This window comes from Brachypodium distachyon, chromosome 1, assembly GCF_000005505.3.
Source record: "Brachypodium distachyon strain Bd21 chromosome 1, Brachypodium_distachyon_v3.0, whole genome shotgun sequence".
NCBI lineage: Eukaryota > Viridiplantae > Streptophyta > Magnoliopsida > Poales > Poaceae > Brachypodium > Brachypodium distachyon.
In genome coordinates, this window is record NC_016131.3 from 58,223,291 (window position 1) to 58,236,866 (window position 13,576).

The window sequence follows — 13,576 nt, forward strand, 5'->3', positions numbered from 1 at the left end:
AAGATCCATACCTTCACACAAATTCAAGCAAAAATAAATAAATCAAACAAGCGAAATACAGCCATCCATTCTTGCCATTTTTGCTCTGCTTGTAGATGGCTCAGGCTGAACGAACCGGCCAATGACAGGACCAGACCACCAAAACCTTAGCACTTTTTTTTTGAGCGGGTAGAACGCCTTTATTCAACTCTCACTTGGTCAGGAATACAAGTGATATCAGGAACATCTAACAGCCAAACACGACGACCAAAGGAAAGCGGTGAAGCCGCTCTAGCTAGATTATGAGCATCTACATTGAAGACACGTTTCTCAAATTTGAAGATGACCTCCTCAAACAGCTACTTCCTTTCCAGAATTTCCCGGGTGATGGCACTATAGTGACATAAGTTCTTCTCCTCCAAACTTTTGATCACCAACATGCAGTCCGAAGAGACATAGAAGCGGGAGATATTCAAGTCTATAGCCAGCGACAAAGCTTCATTACACGCCAGAGCCTCCAATGCAGTAGGATCACAAAGTCCCGCGATCGTAATTGTCGAAGCCACCAGGAACTTCCCTGTAGCTGTCCGACAAATAGCGGCGAAAGAACCACCGGCCCCAGAGCGGGCGACCCCGGCATGGACATTGATTTTAAAGAAGTCCTCAGGTGGTGGAAGCCAACGCCCCGAGATAGGTCGTTGATTCAGACGCTGCGCAGCAGAGGGACGAACAACACCATCAGTGGCAACTTCCGTTAGAGAAAGATCCTTCAGGAATCGTTGAATAAAAGCAAAAGTGGTCAGCGGTCTCTGAAACTTCTCTTCATGAATAGCTTTCCTTCGAGCCCACCATATTGCCCAGAGTGTAGTCAGTATAACAGCCATATCACATTTCGGAGTAGACTCCATGAGCATGAAGAGCCAGACCTTGGCATCCGGCATGGAATTCATTATAACATGCTCAGTGAGCTGCTCGTCAAGGAGAGCCCAAACGCATTTAGCCATGGTACAATCGATTAGCGCATGGCGCCAAGTGTCCTCGGCAGCATGGCAAATTTGGCAGATTGAAGATTGTGCCATGTTCCTGCGAAAACGGACAGCATCAGTTGGGGTTGAATTCTTCGCCAACCTCCAGGAAAAGACTTTCAACTTCGCTGGCACAGGCATCTTCCATAGAAGGTTCCACTTCTTCTGCAACCCCACCACATCGGATCCACCCTCACGGTGCTCAATCCAATCCTCTCTTCTGCTCCGCGTATGAGCTAGCATGCGATAGGCTGACCAGACAGAAAAAGACCCTGGTCTTCTCAAAATGCCAGGCCCAGAAGTCAGACCGAGTAGTCGTTCCCAGAGAAATATTCATAATCACATCCACGTCCATTGGGAAGAAATGCTCATTCAGTTTAGCCACATCCCAGCATCTATCCGCATTTATAAGATCTGAGACAAGCTCTGGCGGGTTGGCAGACTTGCATCCCACAGGCCGGAGAAGAGAGTCCCTCGGCAGCCAATTGTCCCACCAAATTCTTGTCTCCTTGCCAGATCCGATCCTCTTGACCAACCCCTGACGAAGCACTCTCATCCCTTCGTATATTGCCCTCCAAACATGGGAGGGGCTACTCCCCAAATCAGCCTCCAACAGCTCACTGTCCGGGAAGTATTTTGCTTTGAGAACCCGAGCACTCAATGAGGATGGATCGTGTAGAATTCTCCAAGCTTGACGAGCGAGAAGAGCTAGATTAAACAATTCAAAGTCACGGAAGCCCAGCCCACCCATATACTTCGGCATCGTCATCACATTCCACGAGACCCATGCTGTTTTCCTCTCTCCATTTTTGCTGCCCCAAAAGAACTTCCCATTAAGAGAATTCATATGCTGGCAGAGACCTCTTGGTAGCAAAAAAACAGGACATGGAATAAGTGGGGATCGCCTGAACCACAGATTTGATGAGGATCTGTTTGCCGCCCGCCGACAAACATTTCTCAAGCCAACCTTGAACTCGTTTCCAAACACGGTCTTTCAAATATTTAAATGCCCCATTGGACGATCGCCCAACGTCAGAAGGTAGACCAAGGTACCGCTCAGACAATGATTCATTAGTCACATCCAAAATCTGTTTCACCACTTCCCGAGCAGCATTAGGCACACCTTTCCCAAAAAATATTGAGGATTTCTGGAGGTTCACCCTCTGGCCGGAGGCATCACAATACATCTGAATCGATTCTCTGATCATATTTGCACCGAATTCATTAGCTTTAAAAAGAAGCAAATTGTCATCAGCGAAAAGAAGATGATTGACATGGTGCGCCGTTGGGGCAACAGCAACACTCCGGACATCTGGATGCACACTTTGATCGCGGAGCAAACAAGACAAGCCCTCGGCTGCCAACAGAAAAAGGTATGGCAAAATTGGATCTCCTTGGCGAATTCCTCTGGAAGGCCGAAATTGCTGCATCTTCCCACCATTGAGAAGAACCATGAAAGACACTGAGGAAACTCCCCTCATCACAGCACGCACAAAATTCGCGTCAATTCCCAACTTTAGCATTATCGCTTGCAAATAAGACCACTCCACACGGTCATAAGCCTTTTTTTTTAGGCCACGGTCATAAGCCTTCATCATGTAAGGTTTCAAAGCACAATGACCATTCTTCTTACTTCAGTTTTTCTTCATAAAATGCAAGCACTCATATGCTGTAATAACATTATCGGTGATTAATCTGCCAGGAACAAACGCCGATTGCTCGGGGGAGATAATATCCGAAAGGATCAGCTTCAGCCGATTTGCTTGCACCTTTGATATGATCTTATAGATCACATAGCACAAACTTATAGGTCTGAATTGAACCAAAGAATTTGGGTTAGATACCTTAGGGATCAAAACGATGAACGTACCATTTATCACTTCCGGAGAGTCATCTCCATTGAGCACTTGAAGAACAATTCTGACAACATCATCACCACAAAAGGCACAAATATCCCAGTGACGCTGGAAGAAATGCGGCAGAAAGCCATCAGAACTCGAAGCTTTTGTTGGGAACATCTGGAAGACGGCGGATTTAACTTCATCCGCCCTGAAAGGAGCCGTAAGAATGCGGTTCATCTCCGGAGTCACCTTGAGCGGCACGTGAGATCGAACCTCCTCGATCCCAATTGTTCCTTCGGAAGCATATAAATTTCCATAGAACTCAGTTACCATCAATCCCATCTCCCCTGGCTCCGAACAGATAGAGCCATCCAGGCGAGCCAAACTGGAAATATTGTTTTTTTTCCGCCTACCACTTGCTTTCTGTTGAAAAAAATGGGTATTACTATCACCCACGGCCAGCCACTCCACACGACTCATCTGACGCCACATGATCTCTTCTCTATAGTTGAGCTCTACAAATCTCTCCTCAATGCTCAGCTCTTCCGGTGATGGCCCCACACGCAATGGGTCCATCTTTAACAGGGACAGCCTCGCCTTTAAGTCATGTTGTTCAGCCCGGACTTGCCCAAAAGTATCATTCGCCCATCTCTTCATAGACCCAGCCGCACGATCAAGCTTCCGACTGAGATCATAGACATCTGCACACACGTCCTCATTCCACGTCCTTTCCACAAAATCTCGATGCTCGGCATGGCGCTCCCACATCAGCTCATACCGGAACGGGCGATCAATAGCAATTCTCCTGTTCGAGGCCTCCTGCTCGTTCATCAGCAGTATAGGACAGTGGTCAGATTTCTCTGCAATAAGATGCTGCAACGTAGCATAAGGGAAAAAAAGAGCTCCAGCAGATGCTTAACGCCCTGTCCAGCCTGACCCGACAGTAACTCCCGCCAGCCACACGTTTCTCAAAGGTCCAAACCAGTCCCTTATGCCGATGTCACACAAACCGCAGATATCAATCGCCTCACGAAAATTATCCATCTGCCAGCCTTCTCTCTCATTGATCCCCAAGTGTTCTTCACGGCAAAGAACCTCATTAAAGTCCCCGAGGCACATCCAAGGAAGAGTACTCTCACCTCTCAAGAAGCAAAGCATTTGCCATGAGAGGTGACGGAGCGTGCGCGTAGCTTCACCATAAAAACAAGTCAACCTCCAAGGATCCTTCCCGTCCTCCATAATAATTGAATCAATATGGTACTTTGAGAAGGTCTTAATTTGTAAATTAAGAGAACTCTTCCAGTACATACATAAACCGCCACTGCCACCGCTACTAGCGACAGCAAAAGCACTGTCAAAATCCAAGGTACTTGCCAACCCCTCCACTCGCTGCTTGCTCAACTGAGTTTCCACCAGACAAAGCACCGACGGCATGCATTCCTTCACAAGATCGCGAAGTTCACGTGCTGTCGCGGGATCGCCGATCCCCCGACACTTCCAACATAAAGTTTTCATCTAGGCGAACGACAATGCAAGGCAGACGACAGACGTCTCCCTGGATCAATCGAAGAAACACCTGGACAGAACTTGAGACCGATCTGGATCGGTAGGAGAAGCTTGACGGCAGACTCAATCCGCAGGAAACCCTAGATGGATAACCCAGGACGAAGTTTGACGAGGACAGAGTAGACTCACCGCCTGAGATCGGCGGGAGGAAGTTGACTCACCGCCAAGAATCAGCAGGAGGAAGTGGACTCACCGTCGGGGATCGACGGAAAACCTTAGCACTTAAGGCCAACAAGTGGGACACACCGTCATTATCACTGTTAGCCCAGCTGATGGCTAAATTAGGGGTTTTATGAAATAGTTTAGTTCAAGAGACAATTTTAGTGACAAGAATTACAAATGGTGTAGTTCTTTGATACTACCTCCCTTTTTAAATATCTGTAAATTTCGTGTTGTCTTAAATCAAACTTCATCAACTTTGACCGATCTTACAAGATAATTTTTTTTAAAACACCAACACATGTAATACCAAAAAAATGCATATGAAAATATACTTAACAGTAGTCCCAACGATGACCAAGTTTGACTTAAGACAACCCAAATGTACAGATATCTAAAACAGAGATGAAATCCACCAAGAAGGTTCAGTACGAGGATGTTTTAGGCATTTGCATTCCAGGGCCAACTTCAGCTTTAAACAAAATAGCTCTCCCTCGCATCTCTTGTTGAGGTTCTCCGTCAGCATCGGGTATCCCTGAAGCCTTTCCTGGTGCAACCTTCAGACTATTGCAGCCAGCTATATAGGCTCCATTCAGGAGAACTCCGGCTCCTAAATCCGCAACCAGACTACCTGGAGCTTAGCCGAATGGATTCGACAGCACACAGCACACAGCAGCACCCTCGGCACCAAGCTCATATTAGAACAGAACAGCTACAACTGAACCAAAAATATCATCTAAAGCTTCATCCTTCATAGTATAAACCACCAAACCTATTTCAGATTCAACCATAGTTCCACATTCCTCCAAACGTTTCTGGCGTTACTTCTGAGTTCAAGCCTTATTTTCTGAAAAGAGTGGAGAACTGGAGATATGAGGTGGAAACAGCTCAAGTACAAGATGCATAAAAGGAAGCACGAAACTGCCAAGGAAGAAAAATAACTTACTGCGTGGAGTCATGTTTTGAGCACCGACCAATTGAAATTATTACTTTGAATCCTTGTCAGTTCACAGCTCCATGCTTGTCCAAGAATTCCTTCAGTTTTCTCAGTACGTCAGAACCATGCCCATTCAGACTTTAAGCGTAATTTGAATACTTTCGAGAAATGACCGAATCTGCAACTTGGGACAACCTTATTTCAGTAATGAAACTCATTATATTTTCACCTCCAATTTGCCTTCCCAAGCATAAATGAACATCAGCTTAAATAAGTGAAATTTAATCTAACCTCAAGCGTTGATCCTGTGTCAAGATCACAAATAATCCAAGAGAAGAAGATCTACTTGACCATGATTACTTTCTGTCTACTAAATTTATAAGACCCAACTCGAAACACCCCAAGGTTCCACAAGACACACAACAATTTTTTATTTTTTTTGCGAAAAAGACATATGACAATTAATAGCAGAGTCAGGTTAATGGATTCGTCACTCTATCCACATTGTAAAAAAACTGAAAAGATACAGTGCAGACAGCATAGGAACATACTGTTCCTGAAAAGATAAGAGTGCAGGCAACACAGGAACATAATGTACTTCAAATTCACACATAAATAAGGTATCTAGTTTTGCATGATAATAAATCAATAAGTTTGAAACTGTATGTTGTCATTTTTATGTCAGAAAAAATTGGAGTAAAACCTAATTAGGCAGGAGTCACTCAATGCATAATATATACATTACGCCATTAAGAATTGCTGCACTCTAGATAACTTTAGTCAAAAGTAGGCATTTATACTGGTTTTTCGTGGCAAGCTGACATTTCAAGCTACAGAGCAAGGAGGGTTACATACTTATATATGGTGGGCTTACTAGCTTGGTTACATATATAAGCCCTTGTAGAACTCGACACCGACAAGCAAGCTGCCAAATAGAACAACCTCTTAAATAAAGTTCCATAAAGCAAGACTAAGACTAGCTGTAATCTCACATATCCAGATCCACACTTGTGATATCTCTACCACCTCTCCCTTGATCCATAAGCCTTTGCTCTAGCAATTAGGCCTTGCCAAAAGTTGCAATACCAACTCATTGCCCCTGGCCCGTACAAGCTGCTTCCATTGCTGCAAGAATTTAGAAAACAAAATCAGCTAGTTGATGAATCAGTTTCGCTTCAGCCTACATTTTGCTTACTCACCAATCACAAGGACCAAACAAGCCGCACAATGTAAATCCACACATGCATAAATCATTAAGAGAAGGACTTGTACTCCGCACACCGGAACACTTCTCTTTGTTCCACTCATGAATAACAGCCCAAGAAAGACTGCACATGGTTATATGCATGTGGTGGTACCTGGAAAGCTCATGTAGGGAAAGACTTCCGTGCCCTGATCAAGCACCTTCCTTGCTCGCCCAGACTTGAGGTCAACCATGTAAACACTTGCACATGAGCCGACAAAAATGACTTGGGTACCCTCCGCGAAACCAAACACCCCTGCAGCCACGCGCGGCTCAAACGGGACCAAGAGGGCACCAGGAGGGAGTAGTGTTTCAAGATTGATTACCGGGCGTTGTGCCCATCCTACAGCTCCGTTGGGGCTGGTCTCCCTCGACGGCTCGACCACAGGGTTAGTTTTGCACCATCCGGGTTAGCAAATCCCAGCCCACCATCTTCTGCCATCACGAGCTTCCCAGAGATCATAGCCCTACCGTTAGGCAGCAAATCGAAGAGCAACAAGCGACGGGTACCGAGTCGGTACTCGATGATTTTGTTCTTGATGCTTATGAAGTACAATGCATCTCCCACAAGGAAGCTGCGCATATGTTTGGCCCAGTAATAAGGGTAGTCATGGGGGTGCTGAATTGAGGCTAGTTGGCTCCAGGTGCCAGTCTCCGAAGAGTAGAGGCAGGCGGATATCTCTCGGCCCGGACCGACGTCTCCGAAGAGTAGAGGCAGGCGGATATCTCTCGGCCCGGACCGACGTCTCCGAAGAGTAGAGGCAGGCGGATATCTCTCGGCCCGGACCGACGGCCACGATGGCCACACTGAACGGCCCTCCTTGGCAACCGGAGTGGTCGCAGCCTTGAGCGGCGCACAGCACGGCCGCTCCGAATCTCACACCGATGGCCATTTTGGGCGTGGGCACGTGGCGCCGGTCGCCCGTCACGGGGTCCCAGACGAGGAGGACCGAGAACTCCTTGGGAATGGGACGGATTGTCGTGGGACAGGGGGCGAAGAGGGCGCGGCCATGGCGTCAGTCCACGGCGAACCAGCCGGGAAGGTAGAACGCGGCGGGGCGGAAGCCGGAGGTGGGGACGAAGCGGGGCCTGTGAGGTAATGTTCTTCCGCCATTATGGAGGAGCCCCAGCACGGGAGGCGCCCCGTTGGACTTGAGGTAGCGGCGGCGGAACCCGCGGCCGGCGATGAGGCGGCGCCACGGCTTGCAGACGGAGGAGGCGCGGACGAGGTGGTCTAGCTCGTCCGGCGGCAGGCGGAGGAAGAACTCCTCGAGGAGCTCGTCCAGCAGCGCCGGCGGCGGCATGGTGCGGCGGCGAGGGTTTGGGGAGTATAGTGGCTTTGTGGGCTCGCCGACTGCCATCAAGGAGTGGCTTGAGCTGACCACCTGCCATGTGGGGCCAGAAGGCAGTGAGAGCGGGACGCTGCTCGCAGATGGTACCATTTTGTTTTATTCTTTCGGGGATTCTATTTCTATGTGTGTTGATTTCAATAAGACAAACAAAGTGGAGTATTTTTTTTGCCGTACAAAATATTTTGTTTGTATATATGAATTTTAAAAAGAAATACTTCACAACTTTCTGAAGGCAGCATTTGAAGGACACAAACCACGCCAATGAAAATTGTTTCCAACTAAAAGGACACAAACCACGCCAATGAAAATTGTACTAAAAGAAGCAGCTTGTCTTTGGTCAAAATTCTTAAATTTTGTGCAAGCCTGTAAAAATTGTTCAAAGTCAAACTTCTTAAAGTTTGATCAAGTTTATAGAAAAATATATAAACTTTGTCAATCTTAAAAAAGCTAAATATCTTTGCAAGGAAGATCTCCTGAAGATCGACACCTGCACATCGTATCTGTTGGAGACCACTTGCAAACCTGTACCAACTAGTTTTTTTCTCTGTAAGATCCCGATGAAACCAAAGCTACTTGACATCAAGTCTCACAACTCATGTAAAATCCATACCTTCACAAAAATTCAAGCAAAAATAAATCAAACATGTGAAATACCGATCCCAGATAACCATCACGCAAATAAACAAGGTTATTAGCTTTTAACAGCCACTTCAGTTCATAGCAGAAATTAAACTGATAAACTACAGTACACCCCAGACTAACATACGCTCCCAACATCATTAGAATGGAGGTCGCCAGCCGGATTTCTGTTCCCGTCCTTTGTCGCAGTACCTCCAAAAGATATCACGTTTGCATTCTTAAATTGCCTAAATTTTTTTTACTAAATATCATAAGCCCAACAACACAACAAAGTGTATAAAAAAACTGCATATTTTGGTATTCTTATTACTTAACAGTGACTTGAACTAAATTGTATCAAATAAAACTATACTCCCTCCGTTTCATAATTCTTGTCTCAGATTTGCCCAAAAATGGATGTATCTATTTCTAAAAGACGTCTAGATACATGTAAGATTTCGACCTAATTTCTTGGATAGATGGTGAGATATGCACTAGTAAATTGGCTGGACTTGTTCCACACCAAGGGTTACGGCAACAAGAGTATGTACATGTTCAGTTAGGACACGTGCGGCTAGCTAGCACCCACGCATATACATGCGGAGGCGGCGGCTGCACAACTTTTCCTCCGTCAGTTCTGCCAATGGTCAGTTCGGCATCCGTTGGCTTCCTTGGGCACGGAGGTGAGGCGGATCCCGACCGCTCGGCGGAAGGACCTCTCAGTTTTTTGTTCTAGTTTTTCTTCGGTGTCTTCAAGATTGTGAGACGGAGGCAACATCTCACACTCAGAATAAGGTCCTCAATATCCTGTCTTTGTTCCGGCGGCTGTTTGTTCGTGTGGTTTTAGGTATGACTCTTCCGATCTATGATTCTCATTTTTGACGATGGTTGTTGCTTTGGTGTGCTGGTTCTTTGGGGCCTTAGTACGACAACTAACACATCGTCTACTATCATAAACTCTATTTTGGCAAGCTATGGCCGCCCGATGATGGAGGGGCAAGGACGGTTCTTTTCTTAAATGGTTCGGTCAGAGACGTGGCAAGCAGTCTTTTGCCGCCCACCATGCTCGAGCTCGCCGACATATGCAGCCTGCCGCTACGATGACGGCGCTCGACCGGACCCCTATTCCGCGCACGTACCTACGAACCCCGACTTCACCCAGTCTCATGGAGTTTTGAAGCTTTTCTGCAGTCATGGATCCCTCATACGCGGCGCCAAACCGAGCTTTTATTTGTTTGTAAAAAAAAAAAGGAGGGACCCTTCCCCTGTTCCATTTCAACAGAGATGAAATCCACCAATCAGGTTCAGTGCATAGATGTTTTAGGCATTTGCATTCCAGGGCCAACTTCAGCTTTAAACAAAATAGCTGTCTCTCGCATCTCTGTAAGTGGCTAAGAGCCTCTTCAACAGGACTCTAAACAAGGTCCATATTCCGTTGTTACGGGGTGGAGGCAAAAAAAAGACCTATGATCTTAATTTGACACTACAAGTGTTGAGATTTTTTTTTCTTATAAGATGGTTAATTTAAAAAAGTTTGGCGGCATCTTACATTTTGGGACAGAGGGAGCAAAAAGAAACGCGGTTCCAGTTTCCAAATCCCACGCTTGTTCTAGATTTTCTCATGGCTTTTGCAGGACTTGACCTGCCTATTGAAAAAACAGAATCAAGTTAATGGATATATCACTATCCTCAGTAACACTGGCTCTCTACCAATAGAAAAAAAAAACTGAAAATATAAAGTTCATATAACTTACGGACATGCTGTAGTTCAGCGTTGGCACTTAGTATATCACGAATCTGATTTGGTTTAGTGTGTCTACGCGAGATAGGACATAACATAAAGGATCATGATAACAAGTACAGGTCTAACATAAGTAACAAAACACACAACACACTACACCGCCAGTCTAACATACATTCCCAACATCATTAGAAATCACACTAGGTTACTACAATCTAAGGAAGTCCATGCTTTACTCTTCTGGAACATACAAAACCTTCTTGACCAAGCCTTGGTACAGATAAAATTTCATGTGTGTTTTTGGGCTGGAGAAGCTTCGGAAAGTCTGGCACAACCACTTGGCCTTGCTTTCAGCGACTGAATCCTTGAAAGATATTGTCATTTTTTTTAGCACTGTTGCCCAACTGAAAAACCGTTGCAGAAAAGCAACTTCATGTTCAGTTCCTAGCAGTCCAATGATACGTACTTCCGGGAGCTGATTCAACACAAGTTCCTCGGTTTTCCGGTTTTCCAACTGATCACAAATGCAACCTGATGAGCATGGAGTCACCGCCCGTTCCTAAAATAAGGGCATATCAACTACATAAGATAAACTGGTGTAGTTTGATGATATAAAAAGAGAAGAAGCTATAAATTATCAGACTGACTGAAAACTTGAGGATATGCATGAATAGAATTTACAAAAGAAAACACCGGGAAATTACTTTGGAGCTAGCATATTGCAGAAAATAAGTTTATCATGTACAAAGCGAGTGGTATACCAAATGTAAAATATTATAGAAGTTACGTCAATTATGAGGCATGACTACGTCAAATTTGACCTTTGGACTTCACTATCAAATGAATCTTTCTAAAAACATGCTCTAAGCTTCATTAAATTATCGCTAATCTAACCGTGTTTTCAAGATTGAGCCTGCCAAGTGTCAAGCAATAAAGAGGCATGCATGATAAACTTTGTCAAATTATTACAAAATCGAGTAGGATAAACTTTGTCAAATTTGAAGAGCAAAGTATTATAACTAGGAGATACATCAGCAATGTGTTTTCGCAGACAAAGTATCTGCATTGAACCAACACCTAGAGTAGGGCAACAGGCAGAGCGCAATCGGGCCTAGGCGTGCCAAGAAATACACACGCATATTGCTTCATGTGACTTCACTAGTAATTCAAGTATCAGCTAAACACCTAAAGAAGAGATGAACAAATTAAGGATAGTTTACCTTGAAATATTCAAGTTCTAGCTTTCTTAAACCAGTACACATTCTGAGAATATGAAATGCGCTGCCTCCAAAGGTGTGTCCTTTTGAATCCACAGTCAGGGACAAGAATGTAATGTCAGGGAGCCTTGCCATGTCTGCCATCATGTATCGATGGTTCCTATGTCCTGTAGGTTCACAGAACATTACAAAAAGAACTACTCCCTCCGATCCTAAATTGTTGTCGAAATATTACATGTATCTAGACGCTTTTTAAGAATAGAATACATCCATATTTGGACAAATTTGAGTCAAGAATTTAGGATCAGAGGGAGTATATGTTATGTTCTGGACCCTTGTCAAGTAGATTTGTAGGTAAATCACAAAAAAGAGAGCAGTTCAAAAGTTCATGTCCCCTTGGATAACGAATGAACCCAAGAAAATGACATAACTTCACACAAGAAAATGAACTCACCGATTTATAGAAGATTCTGAGGGTTAGACTGTGCACGGCCTTGAAGTGTTGCATAGCCTCAGGCAATAATGATTGTGATTGGTTTAATGTCATGTCGTCCATGTACAGAAAAAACACCAGGGCTCAGCTGCCGCAAATGTGCCGTATCGCCAAGCTGGACAGAGCATGGATCATAAGCATCCAGCCACTCTAGTGACACCAGCTAGGGGGCAGAGATGTGGCTACCGGATGAGTCTCATTGAGAGTAAGAAAGCAGCAGATCACAACTAACCCTTTGAGCGCCGGCGCCACGACACTGAGTTGCTGGAAGCCACATAGCTTGAAAAGCTTCAATTGCAGGAGGGACTCGGAATGGATGGTGAGTTTGTCAATACCACGGGCACTCGAGATGTTGAGTCTTTGCAAGCACGGGCACCTGGGCGAGGAGAGAGCATCACCGAGCACCCATGGACCTTGTACCTTGATGTTACTCAGTCTCAGGTGCAGGTGCAGATCGGTGAGCCGAGCGGATATGCCGGAAGCCGGCAATGCAAGGCCAAGAAGCCCAAGGTCGAGCCACAGCGAGGTAGCGTCCTCGAAGCACGGCAGCTCAAAGCCACCTCTGTCCTGACCCCCATCCGCATCGCTCAACTTGTTGACGAAGGAGAGAGAACCGGAGGCGCGGCTGGCTGCGATGGGGATCCACGCCGCGACGCAGTCAGTAGTCGCGTCCGTCGGTGACGCGTAGATTAAGGAGTGCCGGAGCTCGGTGGGCGTCGAGGGCGGCGCGAATGCGGTCGGGGGCGTCGCGAGCGGCGGTGAAGTCGAGCTCCGGCATGAGGGCCCAGAGGGGGAGCCACCGGCTGGAGAGCACGCTTGTCTGAGCGGCGATGGCGGCGCTGCGCAGCCCGACGAGGATCTGGATGAGAACGTCGTCTGGTAGCGCGCTGATGAAGTCCTCGCCGCCGCCGGCCGCTCGCTTGGCGTCGGCCTCCCTCCCATCGTCGTGCTCCATCGTCTCCTAAGCGCTGATGGCGTCTAACATCAGAGGAGGGAGGGCAGCCGGAGTTGGCGAGGACGCCGGAGCCGATGGAAGAGGGAGGGGAGGGGAATGGAGCGAGCGCCGATTCGGGGGCTGAGGAGGATGGAGACGCTTGGGGATTTGCGTTTGTGTTCTTTCTTCCCTCTGAAGCCACTTCAAGGAAAATCATAATTTGCTACTCTGAAACGAGAAAAGTTTTTAAATAGTACAATAAAACCGAATTCGTCCAATTCATAATACAAGAACTTCAATTGGTGGCTATAAAATCACGAACTTACCACCCAGCTCATCATCCAAACGCACAAATGAAAAATCAAGAAATAGACGAACTGGAGCGGAGCGCTATGCCGACCAAGATTGCCAAAATTCAGATTTCGCCTGTGGAGTGCGAAACTCATAACCAGACCGGAGGATTTTGCAGAG

General features: G+C 46.2%; 2 protein-coding genes and 1 long non-coding RNA gene across 4 annotated transcripts; all 3 read right to left on the reverse strand.

Annotated features, from left to right (window-relative positions):
• Positions 1-338: 338 nt before the first annotated feature.
• LOC104582342 lies at positions 339-983 on the reverse strand. Its single transcript, XM_010231808.1, has one exon. The coding sequence runs from the start codon at positions 981-983 to the stop codon at positions 339-341; it is 645 nt and encodes a 214-aa protein (XP_010230110.1).
• Positions 984-4,874: 3,891 nt separating this feature from the next.
• LOC100838937 lies at positions 4,875-7,868 on the reverse strand. Of its 2 annotated transcripts, XR_002962496.1 has the most exons (4): positions 6,866-7,868; positions 6,363-6,632; positions 5,517-5,685; positions 4,875-5,417 (listed from the first exon to the last, which is right to left on the reverse strand). It is a non-coding gene; the product is annotated as an uncharacterized LOC100838937 (long non-coding RNA). The 2 variants fall into 2 exon arrangements; XR_002962495.1 differs by having other exon boundaries at positions 5,517-6,632.
• A 2,602-nt stretch (positions 7,869-10,470) lies between these two features.
• Positions 10,471-13,431, reverse strand: LOC100845557. Its single transcript, XM_014899979.2, has 3 exons — positions 12,404-13,431; positions 11,682-12,286; positions 10,471-11,020 (listed from the first exon to the last, which is right to left on the reverse strand). The coding sequence occupies exons 1-2, from the start codon at positions 13,111-13,113 to the stop codon at positions 12,256-12,258; spliced, it is 741 nt and encodes a 246-aa protein (XP_014755465.1). The 5' UTR covers positions 13,114-13,431; the 3' UTR covers positions 10,471-11,020; positions 11,682-12,255.
• Positions 13,432-13,576: the final 145 nt, after the last annotated feature.